We start from the raw sequence: 27,984 nt of genomic DNA on the forward strand, positions 1-27,984 counted from the left end.
CCGTGATCCACTGCGGCTCCGCGCGCGGGAAGGGAAGATGGCGGCGGCTGTCGGGCTCCCGGAGCGGGGATATTTGGAGCTGGTGGGCGCTGAGCGGGGAGCGCGGCGCCGGGTTCGCGAGCTCGTGTTCAGCCTCCCAGGTAGCGGCTCCCGGCCAGGGGGCGGGCGGCGGACGTGGGTTGCTGGGCGGGTGTCATTGCTGTTGCACGCGTGGTGTATAAGTCACGCTGCTGCTGCTCCTGTCTGCCAGCCCCGCGCGCGGCGCCTGACTGGCTGACGTGCCTCCTTTGCCTTGTCCCTTCGCAGGCGGCGGCTCGTCCCTCACGCCCGTTCGCTACGCCGACAGCGCCGGAGGATTCTGGTACCAAGAGAACGCGCAGCTGGGGTCTGTGACCAGGAACCGCTTCATCCACTGGTGAGTGGTCCGAGGACGTGGCCTTGCTTCTGCAGCCCACCCGTCAGTCAGTGCCACGGATCGGATCCTGCCCGCTCACTCCGCTAGGAGAGGTTGGGAGAGTGAAGAGGAGCTGCCATCCGCTTTGGCTGGGCTTCTCCTTCAGGCATCTTCTTCTGATGCTTGATCCCGTTTAGCCTGTAACTAGGGTGATATACCCAAATAAACCAGATCATCTTTTTTCTTTTGGTTTTGATCTGTTCTTCACTCAGCTGGGGAAACGGTTAGGAAAAAACTGGTGAAGTGTTTCGAGCCATTGGCTCTTCCAGAGGAAAACTAAAGCCAACTATCAGTTTAAAATGCCTTTTTAAAAAACACATTAATCTAGTGCAGTTATGAACAGAATAGTATGACAGCACCAGTTGTAGCTCTATGGGAATAGAATTATAAATTTAGGATGTATGCTAAGGAAAGCATGCAGAGAAAAGGTGCACAACAAAAAATGTTAAGGCATTAAAACAAATGACAGGTGACATGAGCAGTAATTGATAATTGATCTTTGATAATAACTGTATGTGACAGCAAAATGGCCATTGAAGTTGAAATTAGAGGTTTCTGTAAGTGTGAATGGGTATCTCATTAGTGCATGGAAAGTCATGGATTACAGTTAGGGCATGGGGAACCAGTTTGAAGAAAAAAGCTGGATGATTATGTAGGAAGTGAAAAGGACAAATTAGCAAATTAAGCTGTATTGAGGAGCAAAGGCCCACAAAATTCCTTAAACCACACTATAGACCTATTGTGTTTTAGTACTGTCTTGGTGAAATACAGGGCTAGGTGAACAGGAAGCTATGCATCTAACCATGGAGCTCAGTAGCCTCACACAATTAGGTTCCCAATGGTGTCTGTCTCTGCCTCCTAGCAACTCCTCCAGCTGTTTGTGCCTTTTGGCATTCCCAGTCTTGTATAGTTATTCAAATATTCCCCTTCCTGGCTTTGTGAAGGGGGAGAAGATTAAAGTGATGTTGAATCTCATAGTTGTATTTTGTGTTCATCTGCTGTAGTATTAAAATAGTTTAGTTGAGATGTTTTAGTACAGGGGTGGCTAACTCCCAAGAGACTATGATCTACTTACAGAGTTAAAAACTGGCAGTGATCTACCCCCTTTTTGGTGGGTTTTGTTGAGCTTTTTTTAGCAAAAAGGAAATCCCTGTTTTTGGGGGGTGCAGGCAAAAAAATGAGCTTTTTTTTTTAGGAGAGCCAAAGTTGTTGAGCTTCTTTGGGGGAGCCAATGATCTACCACAGATGTCCAGTGATCTACCGGTAGATCACAATCTAACTGTTGGACATGCCTGTTTTAGTATGATTGTGCTGTAAACCTCCCTGGACTTCCAGAAGAGGAAGGGCAACCTCCTGCATTACCTCCTTGTGTGCCACTGTACACTGGTGTGCACTGCATGCTCTTTGTATGCTTGCAAAATCTAAGGCATATAGAATTACAGGTAGCACATACAGGTGAAACTTGAAAAATTAGAATATCATGGAAAAGTCCATTTATGTAAGCAATTGTTTTCATTAGCTACTGGAGTTTAATATATGAGATAGACTCATGACATGCAAAGCAAGATATGTCAAGCCTTTGCTTGTTATAATTGTGATGATTATGGCGTACAGCTGATGAAAACCCCAAAGTTGACATTGTTAATTTGGGGTTCTCATCAGCTGTACGCCATAATCATCACAATTATAACAAATAAAGGCTTGACATATCTCGCTTTGCATGTCATGAGTCTATCTCATATATTAGTTTCACCTTTTAAGTTGAATTACTGAAAGAAATTAACCTTTCCACGATATTCTAATTTTTCAAGTTTTGCCTGTATTTCTGACTCTTGAGATTTGCTTCTTGGTGCCATTGTCTTTCCACCATACAAATACTGGGTTGAATTGTACTCTGTAAACCTATAATTCCTATTTGTATTTACTTGTTTTCTTTTGCAGGGCTACGTCAGGTGCAACCTTGGAACTGGTAGAGGAATCCCTCGATATAAACCTTTTGAACAATGCTGTTCAGCTCAAATTTCAGAATTGTAGCCTCTTACCGGGAGGAGTACATATATTTGAGACCCAGAATAATGTTGTTATCTTGATTTCAACCAATCAGACATTACATAGGTTGATTTTACCACACCCCACTCGGATGTATAGGAGTGTAAGTAACATTTTTTCAAACTATTCTAAGAGTGTTTATTAACATACAAGCAAATTTATAATACACAGACAAAGCTATCATTTTGGATTGTGATTGCATATACTGTATAACATGTTCAGTTCAGGTAATATACCAAACTATGATTTGGAGTGTCAGAAACAAGCCCCAGGCTTGTCTCTCACCTTGTGTTTAGGTTCTTTCTTATTTAGTGTTAATCATAGATGATTGTAATGTCTGAACTGGAAAACTATGGCTAACCATTGAACCCAATTCATTCATGGTGTAGGGGTTGATTCTAGTTTGAAGGGCAATCACTAACTGCAGGCTGCTGATTTGGACATATGGTTTTATAGATTCTGAACTGACCCTTTCTGGGAGTGGGTTGTGAAATATTCTGTAATTTTTTTGTAATGTGTTTTTTTGGCCACATGTTTTGGCCACTAAAATTATTGGGGATTTTCTTAATAGGAGCTGATCACAGAAAGCCATGTGCAGTCAGTTTTCACAGATGTTGGAAAAGTTCATTTACGAGATCCTTTTAACTATTGCGTGATTCCTGCAATCCCTGGTCTGTCAACTCATTCCACTGCTTCAGCAGCTTGGCTTACTAGTGATGGAGGAGCACTCTTTGCTTTGCCATCTGCATCTGGTGGGATTTTTGTCCTTAATCTGCCACCTCACAATACTCATGGTAAGTATAGAAGCTGATCTAGATAATTTATTTAAAGTTGCTTTGCTTTTCAGTTATAAATCTCAGAAATTACACATCGAAGAAGAATTTAAAGCAGGTTTAAAATATTTTCTAATGTGCATAAGGCAATTGACTCCCCATATCTGCAAAACTGATTCAAGTGTGTGTTGTACTAATTGAGAAGTGTGTGCTGTACTAATTGATTAAACTAAGGAAAAAAAGACAGCAGCAGAAACTACTTTTGCAATTTTGGACATTGTCAATTAATGTCTCAAATCAGTAGTCATTTTGTCTTGAATGTTTCCACATGGGACTTCTGAAAGATTATTCATCTGATTTAGTTACTGGTGCGCCCATATATGCATGCATTATTAATAAATCATTTTTGTTTTGTTTTTAGGGATGGTTTCAACTCTAGTCGTGGAGTTGAAACAGAGTTCAGTCATGCAGCGCTTGCTTACAGGTTGGATGCCAACAGCTATCAGGCTAGTATTTTGATGGCAAACAGAGCTCTTGAAGTCTCTACAGTAGCCAGTGGCATAGTTGGAACAGACTTGAATGAGCACTCTGCCTATTATTCATTGGAGGATATTTATTTTCAGCAACCAAATTTAGCTATCTAAAATCATTTGTACCTAGCTTTTCAGCCAGGTCTAGAAGTGTAATTAATTATTGGAAGTGTAATGTGCTTTTTCTTAGGTGTCTCTCTCCTAAACAAGCATATTAAGTTAATCTTGAAATGGCTCCTGTCGTCTCAGATCTGGACAAAGCAAAAGGAATGAACATGTTTTGAGGGAATAGGAACCTGCAGAAGACAGTCAGCCTTTTCTTTTCCATATGGAGGCCAGGGATGCTGTTGGATTCAGTACTTCAGCTACAATTGCATGTAGCAGAGGTGTTCCAAATCTGCCCATAGCCCAGTGGTTAGAAAGTATGTACATTTGACTGTTTTTCACAGTTCCCTACTTTTTAGTAAGAAGGTTGCATCCTTTTTATTTCCAGACATGATGGCTATTGTTCAGAGAGCCTGTGTGGCTAGCATTAGGTCTGGAAGTAAGAAATTCTCTACTCAGCCAGGTGACTCAGCAGGTGGTCATCATTATCTCTTAGCCTAACCTACCATAGAGAAGAGTTATGAAGAGATAATTCTGATACACTGAGGAAGGGTGGAACAAAAATCTGACAAATTCATGCTCTCAAACTTTGGAGGCTAAATGGCTGCATTGTGATTGATGGTTGCTTGGAATATTTAGAAGAGCAAATGTCGTAACTTTTATCTTGAAAGGGGTATGGTTTTATATGAAAAGGTAGTGCTTCACCATAAACCAGGAATGGGGAACCTAATCTGACTGGTGGGCCAGATTCTAAACTCCCCTATACCTCATGGGACATGATTGACAAGGTGGGTGGTGATAGCCACCTCTCAATCATATGATGTCACCATGACACCAGGTGAAGATTTGGCACTTCTAACTTTAAAATTCTTGTAAATTCTGTGCTTGTTTTTTAATTTATTTATTATATATATCATTTAATTTAAATATTTTCCAGAGGAGACCAAGGTCCTTCAGAGCTTCCTGTTAGCTTGTCTGTCCACTGTCGTGAGCATGATGCCCTCCTCTTTGCACTCTACCAGGATCATAAACTTCGAATGTGGTCTTACAAAGTGAGTGTGAAATGCTAATTTATGATAGAATACGGTTGTCGTTGCTGATGGTTGATTATTCATATGACTAATGATACTTTCCAAATGTTGGTTTTCGGCAACATGTCCCCTTGAATATGCAAGCTATATTAATTACCTTTACTGTAAAGGAACACACAGTAAAGTATCTGTCTAGTATATCAAGCTGCTGTTTTGGCAGGCGTGTTTAAAACATTTGTCCCATTTGCAGATTGTGTTACTTATCTGGCTTCTTATCTTGGCAGGATCAAATGTGCCTGATGGTGGCTGATATGTTGGAATTTGTGCCTGTAAGTAAGGACCTAAGACTTGCTGCTGGGACTGGACACAGATTACAGCTGGCATATTCTGAAACCCTGGGGCTTTACATTGGTGTTTACTTGCATTCACCCAAACAAGGACAGGTACTTGAATTGTCTTACATTTGTAGAATATTAATTTGCTGTTAAGTTGAGAGTCAGGGAACTACTAGTATGACCCATCAGTTTCAGAGTTTATGTGGATAAGAAAAGTTTTCTTCAATAATTTTAAACATGTTTTGTCCAGTCCTGGAAGTTTACAAAATGACATAGCTTTTGATCCTGGATTAAAAGAGCTTGCTGACAATTTCAAATGTCTTTTGCTTTAAAAACGGGGAAATAATAGCTCCTTGATACTTGATGAGATGAAGTGCTTTCAGAAGGATTTATCAAATATATTGTTCCAGGGAAGAACAATTTCTCATTTCCTTCTATGGCAGATATTTCATTGGTGTAGTATTTTTTTGGAGGAAATGTGGAGACTATTTTCTGGAGATGCAGCATACAGGATTGGTGCATTTCCTGTCTGAGCCCCAAACCCAATTTTCTGTATCAGTTTTCTTAGATCTCCAAGCTTTGCAAATGAGAAAGTAAGGGGAAGAAGGCTAGAGAAAAAAGGAAATGAAAAGCTCTATGTACAGGTGATTCTCAAAAAATTAGAATATCGTGGAAAGGTTAATTTCTTTCAGTAGTTCAACTTAAAAGGTGAAACTATCATATGAGATAGACTCATGACATGCAAAGCGAGATATATCAAGCCTTTATTTGTTATAATTGTGATGGTTATGGCGTACAGCTGATGAGAACCCCAAATTGTCAACTTGGGGTTTTTCATCAGCTGTGCGCCATAATCATCACAATTATAACAAATACGTAAAGGCTTGACATATCTTGCTTTGCATGTCATGAGTCTATCTCATATATTAAACTCCAGTAGCTAATGAAAACAATTGCTTACATAAATGGACTTTTCCACGATATTCTAATTTTTTGAGATTCACCTGTCTGCAGAGGACAAAATTGCATCTTACATAAAGGGGTACTATGCCTTGGGCATGGAGGCATTCCAATTCAAATGCACCTGTGGTATCTCCATAGGGAACCTATTGCTCCTCCTCAGAAAGAGAAAGTCTGAAAAGTGAATTAATTGCTAAGGATGTCCTCTTCTCTACAAGTGCTAAATCAACCAACTTAAATAGCATCTGTTCAACTTGATTTTCACAGTCTAGTGCCATTACTGCATCCTGAATGGTTACTGGGTAATAATAATAATAATAATAATAATAATAATAATAATAAACTTTTATTTATATCCCGCCTCCCCCAGTCAAAGTCTGGCTCAGGGCGGGTAACATCAAAAATATAACATTAGTATAAAATCAAACAATAATTAAATTACCTCCTAAAAACAGGTCAAAATCAAATTAAGGTTTAATTAGATGGCTTTCCACAGGGTTAGGGTTGGGAACAATAAGTGCTCATCGGCCCAACTGTTTATAATTAGAGAACTGTAATATAAGGCTAGGATAAAATAATTTACAGTGTTATTTTCACTAATGACAGAATCATCTTTTGCAGTTCTGTGTCTTCCAGTTGGTCAGCACAGAGAGTCAACGCTATAGTCTTGATCACATATCGTCACTGTTCACTTCTCAGGTGGGAATGAATAAGATTTACATTAAAAATGAATGTGTCTGTCAAGAAACATCCAATCTGCACTGATAGGGGTCAGTAGAGTACTGTCTTCCATTCCATCTTCCATTCTATATGAGATCAAGCAACATGATGTAATGTTGGAGAGAAAGGGATGTGTATACCTGCCTTCTGTATATTCAGTTACTTCTGATCCATGGGACCTTCTGTGTGTCTCCCCAGTATTTGTCTGCTAGTAATAAATTAAAAAATTATTAGTTCATATAGATTCAACAAAATTTAAGTTATCTCCATTGTACTGTTATTATTTAGTTTCATTCTCTTGAGTACATTTAGGTTTGAAAATCATTCATTGTTCTGATCCACTCGTTATGGTATGTTTTTAACTTAGGAGACCCTTGTTGACTTTTCCTTAACTACTGCTGAGATCTGGGCACTCTGGCATGATGATGAAAATAGGACCACTGTGAAATACATCAATTTTGAGCAGTAAGTTTTGTCCACCCATAGTGTAACCATGAGCAGTAAAGTGGGTGAGGAAAAAGTAATTGTCACAAAGTTACTTTAAGCCCTGAATCCAAATTAAAAGGAGATTCTCTCAACACTAAGAGATAACAGAAAGATAATTCAAAGAAAATAACTATAACCTATGCTGGCACTTCTAACAAGGATTTGAAATCTATTGCTGAAGTATGGAGTTACCATATAGTTCTTCGTAAGGCATTTCTGAATGGCTAAGGAGGTTGACAAAAGATCAGGGGAACCATGTTTATAATACTTAGGATGGGCTATGAGCAGCATGCAGGCTTGCTCAAGCAATTAGTTTCACACTTCACACCTGTTTAAGAGGTGGCGACACAAGGTGAAAATTGGAAAGGAGATTTCTCTGTCTCCTGGTAGACTTGACATGTCACAGGAGCTCTTAGACTATTTGTTGAAACAGCCAGCAATTATATGTGTCAGCCGTCTTGGAGAAACGGACAGAAGCTACATTGTCTGGGGATGTTGCGGTTTTGAAGGGTCATACACTGGACTGGCAGGGCCAGCATCAAAGAAACAGGAAGACTTCCCTCCATTTTGTAGGTGGGAGGAAAACCACTGGATTTGGAAAGCTGCAGAGCTGCTGAAATACAGTCCTTTAGATATCCCACTTGGCATTGAGGGGAGGGGACGATGATAGTCTCTGTGTGTGCATACACACCTGTCCATGTAGGGGAAACCCGCATCAACAAACTTTCATTTATCTGTTTCTAGTTTATAATTGTAGGTTTGTGGTGTCATGGTTCAAAAATATGGAAGATGTTGGTTATGTTTAATTGTTTATGGTTATATTTATTTATTTATTCTACTTGGAAGTAATCTTTTTTGAACTATAATTGTAAAGTTGGCTAAAATGGTCCAGTCTTGTTTTAGCAATGTTGCAGGTCAGTGGAACCAAGTCTCTGTGCAGCCCCTGCCACCTGAAGAAGTGGATATTAGAGATGACCAGGACCCAAGGGTGTGTTCTTCAAATTAATTAATTATGAATTTGAATGGCAAAACACAGATGAGTAGCACTTGTATGAATCCCTAAAAGTATGAACATGGCATATATATGGAAAAAACAAATCTGTGTGCTCAGTTGCTAAGAAGGAAGACCAGTGAAATGATGGATCTTTGAAAGAAGGCATTCTCCTTTTTTTAAAAAAAATTGTTAGATTAGTAGTGTCAAACATGCATTTTGTTTGGTCTGAAGTGCAAGACTTTTGGCTTTGACTAATTGATGTGTAAATTTTGTTCTCTCTCTGTGTGTGTGTGTGTGTGTGTGTGTTTGATATTACTCTTGGCGCTTCTTGTGTCCAAAAGTGTTTGAAAGCAAGATTCCTTTGGCCAACAGAAGCATGCCTTGTTTTGTTAAGCTCATTTTTTTTTTGTTCAAAACTTTGTGTTTCAGAAATGAACAGTGCATCAATTTCTACACTTCATTTTACTCTTAGTTTCAAGGTTGATTTATTATTTCTTTCAAGGTTTAGGCAGCATGTGTGGAGCTCTAATGTATTAACAATTTCACATAGTTGATATATAGTGCAGATTGGAAATTGTAATTTAAACTGAAGGTGAGCAGTTGCTAGAACATAGTCATGGGACAATATTTGGACGTAGCTGTTAGTGGAAGGGAATAAAATGAATCACATGATCTGCTTGGGAAATAATTAATTCTGCTGACTCTTACAGGAAACATTTACAGAGGCCATCTTCATGCCTGGACAGTTCACAAATGCGACTTTGCTTAAAGCTTTACAGGTGAGTAGGAACATCATCATTTGTTGGGGAGTTTCTGCAAAACCTTTACAATTTACACTAACAAGTCAATTAAGATTTCATTTTGCACAAAATGGCAATATTGGCATTTGAGGCAGAAGGGCAGAGCACTCCTCTGCTCTGCTCTGCAAGTTCACAGCTACAGTGGCCTACTATCAGGAGTCATCTACATAAAGCATTCTTTTTGACACTGCTTGGCATGCTGTTAGAATTCAAGTGTGAGATCTGGCACTGTGTGCTTTTAGGTTTAATGGTGAGAAACATCTTTTAATTTTCCCTTAGATATTTTCTCAAAGAGCTGAGCACCTCACAGACCTGTCCTGGGATGAGCTGAAAAAAGAAATTACTATAGCTCTGGAAAATGAGGTAAGATTTCCATTTAGTCTTTGCCCCTCTTGTCGCTTCAACAAGATTACCTTCATTCTTGGATTCTTATTTCATTGGTTCTTTGTAATAATTGTGCTTACCGGTATATTTATGTGTTCGTTTTAAGATAACTCAAACAATGCTCTACTGTTGTAATGCTAGTTTTTAGGGTGGTATCCAATCCAATGAAGTACTTCTGCTAGGGTTAGGATTTCCATGTGTGTCTCCCTAGAACAAATCATGGGGTCACATGGGGAGAGGAGAGGGAGGAAATTGCCTTTAGCAGCCAACATCCTTGATTTAGCAGAACTGCTTATTTGGATAGCTAACCTTCTGTCTGTGTTTTTGTTCTTGTGTTCCAGTTCCAAGGAAATGTGACTGAGTATGAATTCTCACAAGAAGTATTTAGACAGCTGCAAATAGAATTTTGGTCAAAATTCTATGCTTACTGTGTTCAGTACCAAGAAGAACTCTCACGCCCACTTGCACTTCTCTTGAATCAATGCACTAGCATGGTGTGCCTGCTTAAAAAGGTGAGAATCAGGTTAGAAAGAGGCAAATTTCAGATACTTCTTTCATAGAGCAAAATGGGCCTGTCCAACTCTGGCAGGCAATGACCCCAACTATTGTGGACTTAAGGTTCAAGAGCTCTCAGTACTGTGTAATTATAATTTTATGCAATAAATGTGGCAGATATAAACTTATATGGTTTACTTGTTTTACATGAGACTTTTTCCTGAGCAAATGTTGGTTAGAAATTCAGATGGTCCGTAGTTTCAATAAGGATCCGAAAATCATGAAAGCTGCTAAAAGATAGCTAGCTTGAGCTTTTCCTAAATTACAGTACACTATTTTGCCATTGTATCTTTGAATATTTATGATGCTGAGAATGTGGACTACTCTGGCTATGGGCATTCTCCCCCCCCCTTCAGAATGTTGCTTTGAGCTTTCCATGTAAGTAAATCATCTTTTTGTGGTGTTTGAAAACTAAATGATGAGTGTATCTTCTCTCCACACAGGGATACCTGTCTTTTCTTGTGCCCTGCTCCCTAATGGATCACCTTTACCTTTCGCTTGATGAACAACTGGTGAATGAAGTTGAGAGCACTGGCTTAGATGGTAAGAGAGTGAGTGCATGAACCCACTATAAGATGTTGTCGGCAGAGCAGAATTTAGAACATAGTCTTTACTTTTTTTTAAAAAAAAGTGTTTTGTTAGTTATATCCTAGCAGGTAACAATAATCTTGGTGCGTCTCTCTCCAAGAACTTATAAGGAATCAGTTCATGAACACTTTCCTAGAAGCACTTGCATCATGTCAGCTGGCAAATGGATAAATTGCAAGGCTGGATTGAGAGTTGTAAAACCTATTGATGTTTCAAAATCATGCACTGTGGGAGAGTAAAGTAACTAGGGAAGTTCATTCTTGGTGCTTCTTAGGTGTCCTGTTGACTTTAGTAGGCACTAATGAAGTGATTTTTTTGTGTTTTGCCCCTGGATAGAATGTGTAAGCAAGAATAAAGTATATTCTTAACTGGTTTTCTCCCTGCTTTTCCAGCATAGGCTTTTTTATTGTGATTAATATATATATATATACACTCTGAAATAAGTTCTAAACACCACCTTTTCATTGTAGAATCTGAATTTTCTCATGATCTTGTGAGTCTTGTTCAGTGCCTTCGGTTAATTGGTGAATCAATTTCTGTGGAGATGGCACTAACAATGGAAATGGCTTGCTGCCGTTCCCAGCCTCCAGAGATTGCTGCAGGACAGATCCTTCATGACTTGATTGCTAATGACACGTAAGCATGGGCTATGAGCAAAGTAGTCCATTTATAAAAAATGATTTTCTCACTCCCTCTACAGCATCTAGCTGATTAAGAGAGTGTGTGTGTGTGTGTGAGAGAGAGAGAGAGGGAGATTTCTAGCCACAAAGTTCTAGTAGCTGTAGTTCTCAGAAAATTGCGCTAACTCAGGGGTCAGCAAACTTTTTCAGCAGGGGGCCGGTCCACTGTCCCTCAGACCTTTTGTGGGGCTGGACTATATTTTGAAAAAAAATATGAATGAATTCCTATGCCCCACAAATAACCCAGAGATGCATTTTAAATAAAAGCACACATTCTATTCATGTGAAAACACCAGGCAGGCCCCACAAATAACCCAGAGATGCATCTTAAATAAAAGGACACATTCTACTCATGTAAAAACATGTTGATTCCCGGCCCGTCTGCGGGCCGCGTTGAGAAGGCGATTGGGCCACATCCGGCCCCTAGGCCTTAGTTTGGGGACCCCTGCGCTAACTATTCCTTCCCCTCAGAGGGCAGAGGCAGCACAGTTGATAACCCTCCCTGTGAAGAAATGTCCTTCCAGATTTTAGGCCCTGCCTTCTTAAAGAGAGCAGTGTTACACACCAAAGTCTGTTATTTTTGTCAGAGCTGAGAGATTTGGACTTCAATTTCTTTTTTTGTTAAAAATGTCCTCAATCTCACATTTTTCTATGAAAAGTTTTTATATACTGTCTATTACAATTTGTTTCAAGGTAGTGTACAAATTACAGTCAGCTGATGGCAATAGCTTGTTCCAGATTACTTGTATCTTACAATTTCATGTTCCTCAACCCTATGGTGTCATAGCCCATGGGACAGTGTGTGGAAAAATTAGTTGTCGGATGCCACATATCATTCTTAATAGGGTGGATAGTGTGTCTTTTGTATCATGTTTACTTCCTCGTAACTGAATAAATTCTCAATATATTTTATTAAGCCTAACACATTTTACTGGTTTCCTTGAAGAGAGAATCTAATGGAGGATATTCACAGTAAATTGCAAGAGATAAAAAACCCAATTGATGCTATTGGGGTGCTTATCCGGGAAATGGACTATGAGACAGATGCGGAAATGGAAAGAGGACTCGGTATTGGTGAGAGAACATTGGCTCTACTCTCCCCCTAACATTTTGATTAAGTGAATGCTGCTTATGTCGGTAGATGCATATATTTTTTGCCTTTTCTCACCTTTCTTTCTACAGTCCAACCCCTAAATGTGCGCATGCAACTCTCACAGCTCTATGGTAGTAGCACAACAGTAAACATGGTGTGTCGGTGTGTGTACAAGATGTCCATGACTCGCTTTTTGCTTTGTCGGGACTTGTTGATTTTACAGCAGCTCTTGCTACGGCTTGGAGATACTGTGAGTATATTGGAACAAAGTGACTGTATGACCTCAAGCAGTACAATCCTTACATCATTAACTGAACAGCATACATTTTTTTGCCAGAGAAAATAGGTGTTGAATAATAATGGAATGGTTACAATGGTTGCTGAATGGACATTACCCCTTGGCTGTCAGGGTGCACTGTGTTGCTGGCACTACTTTCTTGGCAGCCAGGAAAGAACTTGGGGGCCAAAACATGTCTTGTCACAGAGCAGCACGTCTGAATCCAAGCCATTATCCTTATTAACAAGAAGGAGCTTAAGTTGATTCAGATCAGATAGTAATGTCATGTTTCCAACATAGGCCATCAGCTGCTTACTTCAGTTAGATAGGCTCTGGGTTGATTTTCCCTCAGTCCCATTCAACCCACTTCAAATAGCACTCCTGTCTTTGGCTGTCTTGCTTTCAATATTTGTTGGCTTCATTACTCTCCTTTCTAGCAACTGCTTAGGGACAGCCCTGAAGATATTGCTATACAAAAATCAAAACGGGGTATAAATGTTTATATGGAGAAGGGGAGGATAATACCACAAGGATTTCTGCATCTTTTCTGAATGATGTGAAAGTACTTGGCCATTGAAAGCTATTAAACGACTACTAATACTTATGTTGTGCTTTTAGGTATTGGGCGGAGGCCAGCTATACCACACTCAACAGAACTTGCTGCATCGCACATCTCATTTGATATTATCATATTACCTGATCAGGTGGGCAAGTCAACGCTTGGCATCAGATGTTCCAGTTGATGAACTGTAAGTTCTTTACTTCTATTTTGTAGTTAATATGATGGATGAAGTAGGCTTGGCTATTCTCTTTTTCTTTAGCAAAAAATTGGCATTTTGTTTGACAATAGCAAGCAGCTAATTTGGGCAGGTTCTGGTCAGGACTTTCCTGTCTGATAAGTATTTTTTCTTGGTTTCTTCAGGGAATGTAACCTACAGCATCTTTCTGTATTAAAACTGACAGATTCTACAGCAATAACACCACTCAAGCTAGGTAAGAAATTAAAAGCTTTTTGTCTCTTTTTGGTTGTAAGTATGTTCAGTTACTGTTTAAAATTGACAATACAAGGCGTGGCTAAAAGATTAATCATGTTTACAGACATCAGTTCTCAAGTGCTCAGATTAAAATACTTTAAAGCAAGATAGTGCTGAAATCATTGCTCACAGAACCAAAACTGCTATAGCTCAGGGGCCGTTTTTAACATTAACCCAGCCACCTTTACCTGCAGTCATTAGGCTAGATTTTTTATTTTAAAATTGTTGGGATTTCAAGTATGCTACGTGCCCTATTTCTTATGCCTAGATTTTTCAAACTTGAAAGTTATCATACAGATAGCTAGAAAATCTAGTCTTTAACTGTCAAAACAGTTGATGTTGTGTCTAAAAATGCAAAGTACATCTTAAGCAAAATCTAAAAATTGGCATTTAAGTTTACAGCCTTTCTTCCCTGCACCTCACTTGGATTTATTAGAAGTGGAAGATAGAAGTTAGTATTAAGGAAACCATTAAATGAAGAGTCATGTAAGAAACATGTTTATGGCATTTTCTCATTGTTTGGAGATATTGATGCAGACAACATCTTTTAATCTGTTGTAGTGTCCAGCCCTCAAACTATCGTGGAGCTGTTCTTTCAGGAGGTAGCCCGAAAACACATAATATCTCAACTATTTCCACCTAACGCAGCCTTGGATGAATCAAGTTTGAGTTGGCCTCAAATGTTTTCTGCAATTTCCAGTTATCTCCTGCAGTTCTTGTATCCTTCAGTTGCAGCCTCTACTTGAAACGGTGGACAGAAGCTATGCTTTCTTCTGTTCCTCTAGTGTGGGGATTCTTAAACTTTCTACCCCTGGGATAAAAATTAATTAGGGCCCTCCAAACACATTGTTGCAGTGCAGGGGCGGAGTCAGCAGACAGAGGCACAGTTTGGCATAACCAGCTGACAATTATTGACATTTTATACTAATACTGTATTCTCCTTTGCAAATTTGTGAATTTCTTTGCTCCAGTGATTCCTCTATGGCAGGGAGTTACAGTTCAGTTTTATTCAAGTAAAGTACAGACATTGGGTGGAATTCTTCATTGTGCTCATTCAGTTCTTCCTGTGCAAGCATTCCAGCTTGCCAGATGTATCCTCCCTCCCTGCATGCTCTTCTGGGGGTTCTGTAGGACCCCCCCAAACCAATTGTGAGGGTGTCTGTGGGAGGAGCCCTGTTGGCAAGGCGTGAAGTCTTTGTGCAGGGCTTCCACTCATGGGGCTGGTTAGCCAAATCCTACCCATAGCTCCAGAGGCATGACTTGGCTTCCTCACTTTAGGCACAATTTTATGATCTAGAGCAGGGGTAGTCAACCTTTTTATACCTACCATCCACTAATGCATCTTTCTTGATGGTAAAATTTCCTTACCGCTCACCAGCGCTCGATGGAAGGAGGATTCAGCTTGTGCTGTACAACCCCCTACTGCCCACCTGGAATCCTGAAACGCCCACTAGTGGGTGGTAGGGACCAGGTTGACAACCCCTGATCTAGAGGCTCCTCCTTGCTCTTTTTACATTCACTTTCACCCCTATGTGAGTTTCCCTCTTTTCCCCCATTCCTTTCTTCCCAGTTTATTGGGTGTGTGTGTGTGTGTGTTTTTAAATCATCTTACTTGCTAATCCCCCCTCCCTCCCTTTCCTTTCAGAGGGTGGGCAGCAAGGAAAGAGGACTGAGGTATGAGACTGTGTGAGTTCTTCCTTCCTTCCCTCCCTCACACTAAGCCTGCCGCACTGCCCATCTCTTGTCTATTTCCTCTTCTCCCTTTCTGTTCCTGCCCACCAACTCTGCATGCTACAGCCTCGCGCTCCAACCAGCTCCTGCATCGCTATGATTGTACATGTGAGGAGCTGCTCTTCGTGGGGTTGATTCATCCAAAAGACTACAGCACAGTCAAGGGACAACCAAAATGATCAATGGGGTGGAGCGACTCCCCTAGGAAGAAAGATTGCAGTGTTTGGGACTTTTTAGTTAGAAGAGAAAAGGCGAGGAAGACGTGATATGATAGAAGTTCATAAAATTAAGCCATGGTCTTGTCATCCATTCAGGAACCTATATTCCTTATACAGTCTTCAGGTGGCCAAGCAATCCTAACTTCCTCTTTCCAGAATGTTTGATGGGGGCTTGTCAGTATGCTCAATTGCAGGTGAGATCCTTATTTGCGAAATCCTTTGCATTAATATTTAAAGGATAGAAGGAAAGTACATAGGTAGATCAGGTGGGAGCCTGGTTGAAAGCTAGCCCTGGTTTTGTATGCAGGGATGTAAAGGAGCATCTGATGGATCATTGGTACATACTGTGGGTGGTTATCTAGAGATTAACTGAGAATAAGAGAAGCAACGGGTTCATGTTGGACATGTCTTATAGGGAGAGGGGGAAGCTGGTTTTGGAAAATTGTATTAAATTGAACTAATTTGGCAAGATTTATAATAATTTTGAAAATCTATTTTAAAAATTGGCAAAAAGAAAGCTTGCACTGGTTCAAAGCAATGGATTAGTTGCGGGGAAGGATGCTATGTGCATGCTGCCCTAAAAAAGAAATCTTCACTCAAAGGTAGCCCAAATTTTGCAGCAAGAGCAAAGTTCCATATAAATCAGGCAAATGGATCAAAACTGGATATTATGGAAGAGATTCTCAATCCAGTAGAGGTTCCCACTGGCTGAATTGGGGAGGCCACTTTTACCGACCCCCTTCAACTGCAGTTGCAGCACAAACTCCCATGTTTTTCCTATAGGATCCCCCAAAGGTATGGAGCAGAGATTGGGGGGGGGCAGGGGTGTTTGAAAATGCCTCTCTTCTCTCCCCACTATACCACTGGGAGTATCCTGTGAACAGAGTTAATCTCACAGGAACAGAGGCTCCAAGCCTAGATGTCTAGATTGGAATCCAGCCTAGCTGCTTGCCTGTTCATGTTTTTTAATTCGTGTGCGTTAAACAGTGTCTGTCTGAGTACAATGGGAAGTAAGACATAACATTGATTTGTCTGATTAGTGGGTGTTTGTATATTAGGAATATATTCGTTTTCTGGGACCTTGGTGCCATGTGAATATGGGGTCGTGCTGTTTTATGATGGGACGCTGCTACCTTGTTATGGGAGAAGGGCACAAGGTAAATTCTTATTTCTCTAAATCAGATAAACATTTTATTGTTTGAGTTGAGAAACAAAAGGAGAGAAGTTGGTTAGACAGTGGTCGTAGCTAGGAGTGAGAGATTCCTAGTTACTTTGGAGGAGCTTGATGTCTGCAGAGTGCTATAGATTTGACGGCTTTGTTCTAAAAAGGAGCAAAATATAAAATAAGTGTCAACTGTTAATAGTGTTACCAATCTAGGCTTTATTCAGATGAATCTGTCTACTGCTTCCCTAGAGTCAGATGCTTTGCTGTTAAATTCCGGCCTTCGGTGGCAGCTTCTGGCAGGGTGTGAGTGTGTGCATGGACCCTTCCTAGTAATAGTTTTTAGTGGTATCCATGTTGAGTTGCAGTGTGTAGTGACTTGATAACCATAGCATGCACCTGCATGCCATTTTGTCACTGACGCTGTTGACAGTTCCTCAGAATTCCAGATGTGACCACTGGCCTAAAAAGTTTGGCAACCTCTGACATACAGCATGGAATTGATAACTGTAGCAAAACAATATGGAAGTGATTCCAGTTTATTCTGTGCTTTGGACTAACTTTGTCCCAAGCCTTGGTTTAAGTTCTTTTTTTCTTTCAGGCTCTGGACTGTTTCTGTGAAGCAGCCTCAGAAGTTGGAAAAGAGGAGTTTTTGGATAGACTAATTAGATCGGAGGATGTTGAAATGGCTTCAACCCCACGGCTACAGTACTATGACAAGGTATTTTTGTTTCCAAGCTTTTAACCTTTCTTGTAGAAGGTGTGGCATAACATATACTTAACATTTTCACAAACAGTTCAGGTAAAATATTCTTGGCTGTATATTCCCCTGCCTAGGTTCTGCGTCTTCTGGATACCATGGGTCTACCTGAACTGATCATTCAGTTGGCTACCTTAGCAATCACAGAAGCAGCTGATGACTGGAGAAGCCAAGTAAGGAATTAGGTTTTGCTGTTGTGGGATGTGTGCCCTTCTCATCCAGCATTTGTTTGTGCCACCACACTAATTTTCCAGCTGGTTATAGATGCCTTAACTACCATATTTGTACTGCAGGCTACCCTGAGGACATGCATTTTCAAACATCACTTGGATTTAGGACATAACAGTCAAGCATATGAAGCCATGACCCATAACCCAGATTCTAGCAGGTAATACTTCATATATTTTCGGCATTGATATACATTATTTTTATGAATCAAGTGCCAACCACAGGTGGTTGGGTTTTTTGGGGGGTGGGGGAGTTTTGCTCTTTAAAAAACCCTGAAAATATTGCCTAGGTTCTAAAGAGCTGTGTTTTTCTAATTTAAGACATTTATATACTGTTTAAATGTGTACACAGCTTTAAAATGTGAGAAACCAGTCCACAGAATTCACAGTGCATGATAGGAAAGAGTTACCTCTTTCTTTCTCCCTTCTAGGCAGCTGGATTGTTTACGGCAGTTGGTGGTAGTTCTCTGTGAACGCTCCCAGCTCCAGGATCTTGTGGAGTTCCCCTATGTGAATCTCCACAATGAGGTAAATGGTCTGCTTTTGTTAGCAGTAAGTTAGTGGTATAAGGAAATCTTCAGCTATGTCTAACTGTTGTTTGTATTATAGGTTGTGGGAATAATTGAATATCGTGCTCGGGCAGTAGATCTGATGACACATAATTACTATGAGCTGCTATATGCTTTCCATGTTTATCGCCATAATTACCGGAAAGGTATGACAGATTATATAAAAGAGAAAATTGCCCCACCTGTTCAAATGTCAATTCTTGTGTCATTAATCAGATGATTTGTTTCCCATAATGAGCAGTCTGTGCATGTGGTGAAAGAATGCAGCCATGTTAGCTAATCTGTGCTAGAGGATTAGAAAAGCCAAGTCCTAAACCCCATGTTTCTGTGATAAACACTAATGTGAGGGCCATGAAGGGGGGAGTATTTGCAGGGGAGAATGGTATGGGAGAGGATGCTCTACCCTTTTGCTGCATACTGCATATATGCTCCCAAGTGTATGATTGGAACTATATATTTACTGAATATGTTCTTAGTTGAATGGAAAAAGTATATAATAGAAAAGTATCAGGTGTTTTTGAAAGCTGAACACCACGGTGTAGGCTATATACGCATCCACGCTAAACTGCAAAAAACAGATTACTTTGAGGGAAGGCAGGGCAGTTAAACTAATATGAAGCTGTTGTACCCTGACTTCATCCATTTATTTTTAAAATTAGGAGTATCTCCTGTTCTAGTGTCCAGCTCTGAAGCTTTACAAATTTTAATTTCTCTTTTGGTTAGTTTCTCCCCCTCTCCACTAGATTATAGGTGATTTTCAAGTGGTTTCTACTTTAAGTTTCTACTATAGCCTGTTCTGACCTGAAGCTGTTATATTTCAGTTGGGGAAGAGGTGACTGTTGTATTGTCTTACTTCTTTCCTCAGCTGGAACAGTGATGTTTGAATATGGAATGCGCCTTGGCAGAGAAGTCCGTACCCACTCTGGACTGCAGAAGCAAGCCAACTGTTACCTTGCAGCTCTTAATTGTTTGCGACTCATTCGCCCTGAATATGCATGGATAGTTCAGCCGGCTTCTGGTGCAGTGGTATGAAACATCACTTTTTTTCTAGATTTAATCTCACTTTGATTATTAGCAGTCTCTCTTTCATGAAGACCTTGGCTGCTGTTTGCAAGTATGTTTAAGATAGCAGCAACCTCTGTCACACTGCCTGGTTCACAGATCACATTAAATCAGGTTTAACTCTAGTTTTACACAGATTTGCAGTGTCCTCATACAGAAGTACCCAGAAATTCCTGCTTTGTTTCTCCCACACTCCTAGTCATTCTGACCTGGGAGCAACAAAGTGAAAACTTTGACTTGTCATATCATCCAAACCCAGGCCCATGATGTGATTCTCCCAAAACCAGCTTTTCTCAGCCTTGGGTCCCCAGATGATGTTGAACTACAACTCCTATCATCTCTGACCTGCTAGCTAGGGATGTGAGTTGTGGATCCACAGTTGAGAAAGGCTACTCTAAACAAACCACAAGTAGTGCCCAGCTTCAGATGAGATGACAAGCCAATGTTTTACAGTGATTGTTCTGGTTTTCGAATCAGAATTTTGGAAGCCAAACGTCCGGCACGGCTCCTGCAGCCAATCGGAAGCCACACCTTGGAACTTGAATGTTTTGGAAGTCAAACAGACTTCCAGAACAGATTCCGTTCAACTTCCAAGGTACGTCTGCATCAGCATGTCATTGGATGCAGGCAAATGGTTACACAGCTATTATAAATATTCATAGTGTTATATTCAATGTAGTGGGCAGCAAAATGTTCCATCAGCTCAAGGATTTCTTCTTTTGCAACTGAACTTGATCCCCCCATTGCCCCCCACATCCCCCCTAGATCTGTTCTGAGGTTTCTCCAAATCTCCTAGAGCAGATTTGGGGACAGGGAAAGAGGAGGATCGCATTGCACTAGCACTAATCTTTGCACTAGGCTAGCACAACTATTTAGTTTAATTCTGCCCATAGTAATCTTCAGTGAATAAAAATATGCAGAATAAGCAGATATGCAAGTTTGCTACAGAATTTGCCATTTTCTTGCAAGTCAAACTGAGGATGTCACTTTGCATGTTTCTGCACTGAAATCTTGGGAAAAATAGACGGAATCCTGGTGGTGCTTAAACACTAGTGAAGATGTTGTAGAGACTGAAGATTTATATATCCATTTGTTTAGAGTGCTTATCCTATCTCTCACTAGTATGAACGTCCAGGAGCATCCCCCAAGAGAAGTCATGATGGAGAGTGTGCTGCTGCTCCAAGTGAGTCTTCTGTTCCACTTTCTCAAATGCAGATAATTCCGAATTTCTTCTCTTAAATTCCGATCAACCAGCTTAATTTTTCTGACTTCTTCGCTTTCCAGTTTATGTTTGGGTAGTTTTGATTCATGTTTGCAGGGCATTTGCCTTTAGTCTTGTTCCTTCCTGTCCTCCCATGTCTTGTCTATATATTTTTATCTGTGTTATGCTAGTTATCTGGGGTGTCTCCTTGAGATGTGAGAGTCTGGTGCACTGGTTTCTTATTCACATAGCTCAGTATTTTGAATTGATAGCAATAATTGTGCAGTAGACAGTGTTCTCTGAGCTGTTGTTGGGGACAGATTAGGTATGAGCTGTGAAAATACAACCACTATTCTGGAGGGCCAAAAGGGCAGAGGATTGCCAAGTTAAGAAGACTTCTGTATTTTCATTAGTGCTGAGGAGAACATTTTGCCTGTTGCCATTTTTCTCACTGCAGCACTACAGGAAGAAAGGATATGGGAACTTTACAGCCTATGATCTTAAAGGCATTTCTTAACACAGGAAGGCATTTTGGGCCAGCCATGTGACCCTAGATTCCTCCTCCAGTTCTTTCTCTGTTTTCACCCAGGGCTTAACCTTTTTCTTCCAGCTCTCTTCAGCCTCCTCTGGATGTAACCCTTAACTTTGGATCTGTGTGGATTATTCTTCTATTTCATAGCTGTCATTGGTGTTAGTTTTGGAATGCCTTCAGCAGCTGTCTTATACTTTCAACTAAATAATTAAAGGAAGAGCCTAGGGTCACATGGCTGGCCCAAAAGACTATCATATGTTTCATTGCCTACTAGGGTTATTGGTGGATATAATCCAGCATATTTGATGTCTTGCCCTAGTTAGAAAGAACATTCATGGTAAGGGTCCAACATTCCTATTTATGATAATACCAAAGAAAATTCTGATGTCCTTGTTCAAATAGGAAATCAGGATAAATATAAATATTAATTTGCAGGTGACTTTAATACATCCAGCTAATCAGCTGCCCCCTTATAAAGTTGATGATTAGTGGGAAACCTTATGTGTGTAAAATGTTGGGGTTGACTAAAAGAAAGCTAGTATAGTAGCTGTTCGTCACTCAAGAGCAGAATTTTGCCTTTATATTGCCTGGTTTTACTTTAAATTCTCAATAGTAGACTCTTGAAGTTGCCACATTGTAAACAAATGATTATTTTGGTACAGCGGGAAGTCGGATTGAAATCTTGGAGCTGCAGGATTTGGAAAAAGAATGTGTGCTGGCTCGCATACGGCTAACTTTAGCACAACATGATTCAACAACAACTGCTATTACAGGTAAGCTTAGGATTTACGTTCATACTACTTGGCTTAATAACTGTACAGAGGGTGAGCAATTTAATCTCTGTGTGGGAGACCAGTAACCCACAAGAAATGTATTTCCACATCCTCCTCTGTTGCTGTTTGTGGCATGTGGAATCCAATCTTAATTTGTGACACACTCACTACCGTTATTAGGCTGCTGCTACATGTGCAGCAAGAGGAGATTCTGCTAAATAGTGTTCTGTGATCTCATATCCACAGTAGGCATGGTCTACTCAATTATGAGAGACAGGGCGTGTGGCTTTGCATCTATAAGAACTGAATGCTGCAATTACTCTGTATATAATCATGGCTGATAGAGAGAGTTGTATTAAACAGAGTGCTAATGTTAAAGTACTTTGGCCACCTCATGAGAAGAGAAGACTCCCTAGAAAAGACCCTGATATTGGGAAAGATGGAGGGCACAAGGAGAAGGGGACGAGAGAGGTGTTTCCTGCTTGGCAGGGCATTGGACTGGATGGCCCTTGTGGTCTCTTCCAACTTGATGATTCTATGATTCTATGAGGATGAGATGGTTGGACAGTGTTCTCGAAGCAACTAGCATGAGTTTGGCCAAACTGCGGGAGGCAGTGGAGAATAGGGGTGCCTGGCGTGCTCTGGTCCATGGGGTCACGAAGAGTCGGACACGACTGAACGACTGAACAACAAATGTTACAGTTCCATAAGTGACCCTTAATCTGTTCTGTGGGTTCATTCAGCACTCCAGAGCGGATTTGGGGGTGGCAGCACACAAGTGGGGGAGAAGAAGGGGAAAATCCTTGTGCTAGTACAAAAAGTTATTTGAATATCGCCCACTTATATACATAAGTGTATAATTGCATGTCATATTTATTAATCAGGAAACATGAATATGTGCGGTTGAGATGATGTTATTCTGTTATGTTATCTACCCAGGAAACTCATCCCCCAAGGAGCTGGTAACCCTGTTGGTGCAGGCTGGTCTCTTTGACACTGCCATTTCTCTCTGCCAGACCTACAACTTTCCCTTAACACCTGTGTTTGAGGGACTTACTTTCAAGTATGTAACATATTATTGGACTTAAGTACATAATGTGAGTAGTGAAATATCTATTGATCTTTTGGAAAAAGTATATTCAGATTTAAAAGTACATACTTTTAAAGTGATTATGACAGCATTGAGGCTAGAGCATTTGATGTATTCTTGCTCATAACCTCACATTTTGCCTTGGCCAACTCTCATTTGAGAGCCTCAAATATCCTTGGAACAAATTGCTGGGTAATCAAGCCCTGAAACTTGTCCAGTAACATCAAGATGTGACAAAGTACATGAGTATTATTTTATTACCAATACACGTCTTCACTTTCACTTAAGCTTCTGTGGTTGGTTTGTACAACCTCTCAGTCATTTCCTGTTGTGTTGATGTTACCATCTTCATAGTTTGATTTCAACTATCTTGGTAGCAACTAAACCAGTGACACTTGTGCTGGCGGCTAAAGTTGTGGCAGGAAGTTTTAAAGATTGGTGTCTGTCACTGATACAGTCCTGAATAATCAAAGATGTCCCATGAATAGTAGAAGCATTCAATAAGCTCACTGATCTCCTTATCAAGCACAGCAAGGTGCATATGTAGGGTTCTAGAGCACAGCCATTACTTCAGCATCTGTAACTGAAGCAAAGAGCAATTGTAAGATGGAATGTTTGGGAAAGTAAGACCAGGGTTCAGTTTCCTGCTGAGGTGAACTTGATTGTTTCTCAGCCAGAGAATCTAATAAAGTTGCTAGAACAAAGCAGGGATAACTCCATATGGGGTGGGTGGGGAGAATTCAGTCGGGGGTTTTTTAATGAATGAATGAATGAATGGGATAGAATTACTATTGTACATACAGTATCTGAAGCGTGCCTGGTTATTTGTATTCCAGATGTATTAAACTCCAGTTTGGAGGGGAAACAGCATTAACAGAAGCATGGGATTGGCTAGCTGCAAATCAGTTGTCATCAGTCATCACAACCAAGGAGACCAGGTACTGTGACATATTTTGCAGGAAAAGAAAGCAAGTGCTTTGTGGTCCAAGAAATCTGCATGAAAATAAACATTTCTTGCTAATAAAATACCAGGATTGTGGTTGTCCTGCTTCAGGATTGTGGTTGTCCTGCTTCATTTAGTCTTCAACAAACCATCTTGAAGCAGCAGTAGTAAAGTTCGTTCATGCTTTCTTTTTTGCTTTGTATATTTTGAAGGATGGTTTAAGTGCAAACGTTAAGGACAACCTGTAGTAGCTCTTGTACTTCAGATAAAACCACATGGCAACACTTTCTAGGGGTCCAGAAACTTTGGCTTAACTGAATTAAAAACAGAAGAAAACACAAGTTCACATATAAAAAGTTGAGCAAGATTGTGGAAAGAGGGGATGTATAGACTCCCCTGTGAACCATCAATAGATTCAGGAATGGAGATTTTCACGGACAGCCAGAAACATGCATGTATCCATCCATCTGTGTAACATAGTTAATGGTATTCCAATTGTGTTGCAGTGCAACAGATGAAGCATGGCGTCTTTTGTCCTCCTACCTGGACAGATATAAGTCTCAGAACTGTCCATACCATCGCTGTGTAATCAACAAGTTGCTGTCTCATGGAGTGCCCTTGCCTAACTGGCTTATCAACAGTTACAAAGTAAATACCTGATCTGTGCAAAATTAAGCTGGTGTTCAGTGGAGGATAAATGTACAATGCTGGCTCATTACTTCCCAGTTGACTGCTTAAAAAGTGTGATAAATGAGTTTCAGTGACACTTGTTTGTAGCTTGAGTAATTGCCAAATAATAGTAATTCAGGAGCTAAAATCTGCACTGTGGTGAGTAAATTGCATGTTCTTAATATTGTAAATGAAACGGGAACTTTGATGCGACAATTTGTGACTTTTCCATTTTACCTTATTTTTATTTTATAGCATTTTACTTTATTGTACACTGCTTTGATGCCCACAGGCTGTGAAGTGGTTTATGAATTTGTGTACTAAAATAAATGTCAGCCCAACATTTCAGATGATAACAAAAGCCTCAGAGATCTGACAGAACCAACAGCAACACAATGCATCTGTCTGGTGTAGGACATCCACCATGGTGCCCAGTCATGTCAACCCGAGTGAACAATTTGGATTCTTCATTTTAAGACTTTGTTAAATAAAGGAAATAATTTGCAAATGTTTAAGGGGGTAGAAATTGGAAGCAACACAGGGATCTGAAAGATAGGGAAGCAAGCTAGCCATGGCCTTGAGTGCAAGAAATAAAAGAGTTGTGCTTCACCAGAACAAATCAGTCCAGAATTTTACAAGAGTTTCTGCAATGGGTTATGTTTCAGTATGCTTTGTGTGTCTTGCATACACACCAGTAAATCTCACCACTAATGAGGGCTACCTGTCATCCACTAAGCTTCTTAAATATAAAAAGACTTTCCAGTAAGTGTCCGCTCGGTTTCATTTGTTTCTCTATAGATGGTAGATGCTGCTGAACTTCTCCGCCTCTATTTGAACTATGACCTCTTGGAAGAAGCTGTGGATTTGGTGCTGGAATATGTGGATGCCTTACTTGGGAAAGGACCTCATTACTTTGGCATTGAGGTACAATTGGGTGTTCAGTTCATTCCACTATATATATTTTTTACAAATGAGAAAAGGTGATGGAATGCAGCTAGCTTGAAGAATTATGGGAAAACTAAGAAAAAACAGGTTCACAGACAAGGAGTACTGGATGACCATGTGGCAGCCTAGAGACCTGGCCAAAGTGACTCATGCCCTAGTTACTCCAGACTGGAGTACTACTATATGCTGTATCCAGCACCCCACCTCTGCCATGGATAAATGGTTTTACATTTTTTGCACATGGGATGCTTCTCATTCAGCTGTATTTCATATTTTTTTTAGTTCCCATTATCAGCTACAACTCCAATGGTTTGGCTTCCATATTCTGCAATCGACCAGCTTCTTCAAGTGCTAGGAGAAAATGCAACCAATCACCATAACACAGTGGTAAGTATCTCTGATGGAAAATAGAAATCAACGTGTCCAGTGCTATGGATTGTCATATCTTACTTTATCACTTTGAATGTATGTAACCTGGTGATGTGCACAAGGTGCTTTCAGCTCTGTGCTTGACCATATGCCTTTTGATCCTTGGCTTATTAAATATAACCTAGGGGGGTTGGGCTGACAGATTAGGTCCAGGGTGTGACTTCTTAGTGTAAGGGATGGTCCTTGCCATCATGAAAATGCAGTGGTGTGGATACTCCTCAAGAAACCAGGCCTGGACCCATTGCTTTGACTAGCACTCTTCTTAGAAAAGGTGGTGTATAAGGTTAAAGTGGGGCAACTACAAGCTTTCTTGATACTGAATGCATTTGATATTAACATATAGGATATGATTACAGATATTGTGCCTTAGGTCAAGAGGCATATGAAGATTTTTGTTGAACCAGAATGTAAAATGTTTTCATATATAAATTTATTATATGATTATTACAACAGTTTGTGCACTCAGTCTCCTGAAAAAGGTATAAGAACCAGAGAAATGTCTATCCTCCAGCAATTTTTTTACCACAAATTAAGTTTCACTTGGGAAGATGCAAAATGCTATAATAAAGCTTACCTGGTGCAGGTTTTCTTCCCTCATTTCATGACTAACGGAGTTTATAAAGCTTTTGTGTTTATCATGAGCTAGACCTCAATTCCATCTGCTGCCCTAATGCTTTCTGAAGGGAAGAAGTTGAAACCTGAACTATGTAATCAACTGCTGGGGGTCAGAAAATACTGCAGGAATCTTTAGCATTTTCTGTTGAAATTAAATTGTTATCAGCTGCTTTGGGGGTCAGTACAGGCTGCAACATTTGGTATAAGGCAATAAAGGGCAGTTGTATCTCTTGCATCTTCAATCCGTCAACTATACCTATTAACAGAAAACAATTGTACTTCTGTTCCTTTCCAGCTATATCAGAAGGTGCATGACAAATTAGAGGTCTACCAAAACCAGGTTGATAAGGCAACTCGGGATCTTCTGTATCGTCGGAACTAGCAGATGAACCTGGATTGTGTGACTTTACTTAATCACCTTGTGCCTGGTGGCCCTTCAGACAAAGCTACAAAAAAAGACTCTGCTAATGTAAATAACTGACATGAAGTATGTGTGAAGCATTTGCTTTGCATGGATTGGCTGGAGTCATAGGGAACCCTGTGCGCTGCTGGTGGTGCTATTATTACAAATTCTATTTTTTCACAAAGAACCAAACATTCCCTACCAGGGAATGATAGACTTTTTAAAATAAGTATGTTGGGGACGCTGAGTTAAATTTAAGCTTTTAAGCCTGTGCCGAACTGGGTGCTAATCATTTCCAACAATGAAACCATGGTTGTACATTGCATGTTCCTACCATCTTTCTACTGAATTATTCCTTATACTGTACCATATATGGGAGCTAATGGTGGTCTTATTTATTGTGACAGTTTTTTGAATTATCTTTAATAAAATGAAAACTTTGTTTTAAAATCCAGAGTCGTTTTTCACAATAGCTTATTTCATTGCATCTTTCCATAGGGAAAGATGTATTTTGAAGGAGACAAATAGAAAGTGTGATCTGATATTTCCACTGAAGGAGGAAATGGGAACAGAAAATGATCAGTTATTTGCTATTTCTCATTGGAAGTTTCTATTCCTGACTGTACTGACAATTTTGTTCTAGTGGAAAATTTACTGAAGTAATGTCAATGCTTCATACTTGTGTAATATTTATTTTGCAACTTTGAGTGTAAATGACATCATCACCAACACAAAAACTAGGTGCTAGCATTATCTGAGTTTCAAATGTTAAGATGTCATTGTATTGATGGTTGGTATGGGTTATGA

At 40.1% G+C, this 27,984-nt stretch overlaps 1 protein-coding gene across 2 annotated transcripts; it reads left to right on the plus strand.

Annotated features, from left to right (window-relative positions):
* Window positions 1–10: 10 nt before the first annotated feature.
* NUP160 (nucleoporin 160) lies at window positions 11–27,622 on the plus strand. Of its 2 annotated transcripts, XM_033159556.1 has the most exons (36): window positions 12–140; window positions 307–415; window positions 2,396–2,606; window positions 3,075–3,297; window positions 3,698–3,782; window positions 4,849–4,963; window positions 5,227–5,385; window positions 6,859–6,936; window positions 7,325–7,422; window positions 8,347–8,431; window positions 9,148–9,216; window positions 9,517–9,600; window positions 9,963–10,133; window positions 10,620–10,719; window positions 11,235–11,400; window positions 12,391–12,518; window positions 12,627–12,787; window positions 13,433–13,563; window positions 13,737–13,807; window positions 14,410–14,566; window positions 15,922–15,991; window positions 16,856–16,954; window positions 17,561–17,680; window positions 17,797–17,892; window positions 18,013–18,107; window positions 18,378–18,474; window positions 18,556–18,661; window positions 19,381–19,541; window positions 20,700–20,760; window positions 21,973–22,083; window positions 23,023–23,146; window positions 24,010–24,111; window positions 24,623–24,764; window positions 25,584–25,709; window positions 26,013–26,117; window positions 27,070–27,622. In XM_033159556.1, exons 1-36 carry the CDS (start codon window positions 38–40, stop codon window positions 27,154–27,156), a joined length of 4,206 nt encoding a protein of 1,401 aa, XP_033015447.1. In that variant the 5' UTR covers window positions 12–37; the 3' UTR covers window positions 27,157–27,622. The 2 variants fall into 2 exon arrangements, with proteins under 2 accessions (XP_033015455.1, XP_033015447.1); XM_033159564.1 differs by lacking the exons at window positions 24,623–24,764; window positions 26,013–26,117; window positions 27,070–27,622 and having other exon boundaries at window positions 11–140.
* Window positions 27,623–27,984: the final 362 nt, after the last annotated feature.

Source organism: Lacerta agilis, chromosome 1 (assembly GCF_009819535.1).
Source record: "Lacerta agilis isolate rLacAgi1 chromosome 1, rLacAgi1.pri, whole genome shotgun sequence".
Taxonomy (NCBI): domain Eukaryota; kingdom Metazoa; phylum Chordata; class Lepidosauria; order Squamata; family Lacertidae; genus Lacerta; species Lacerta agilis.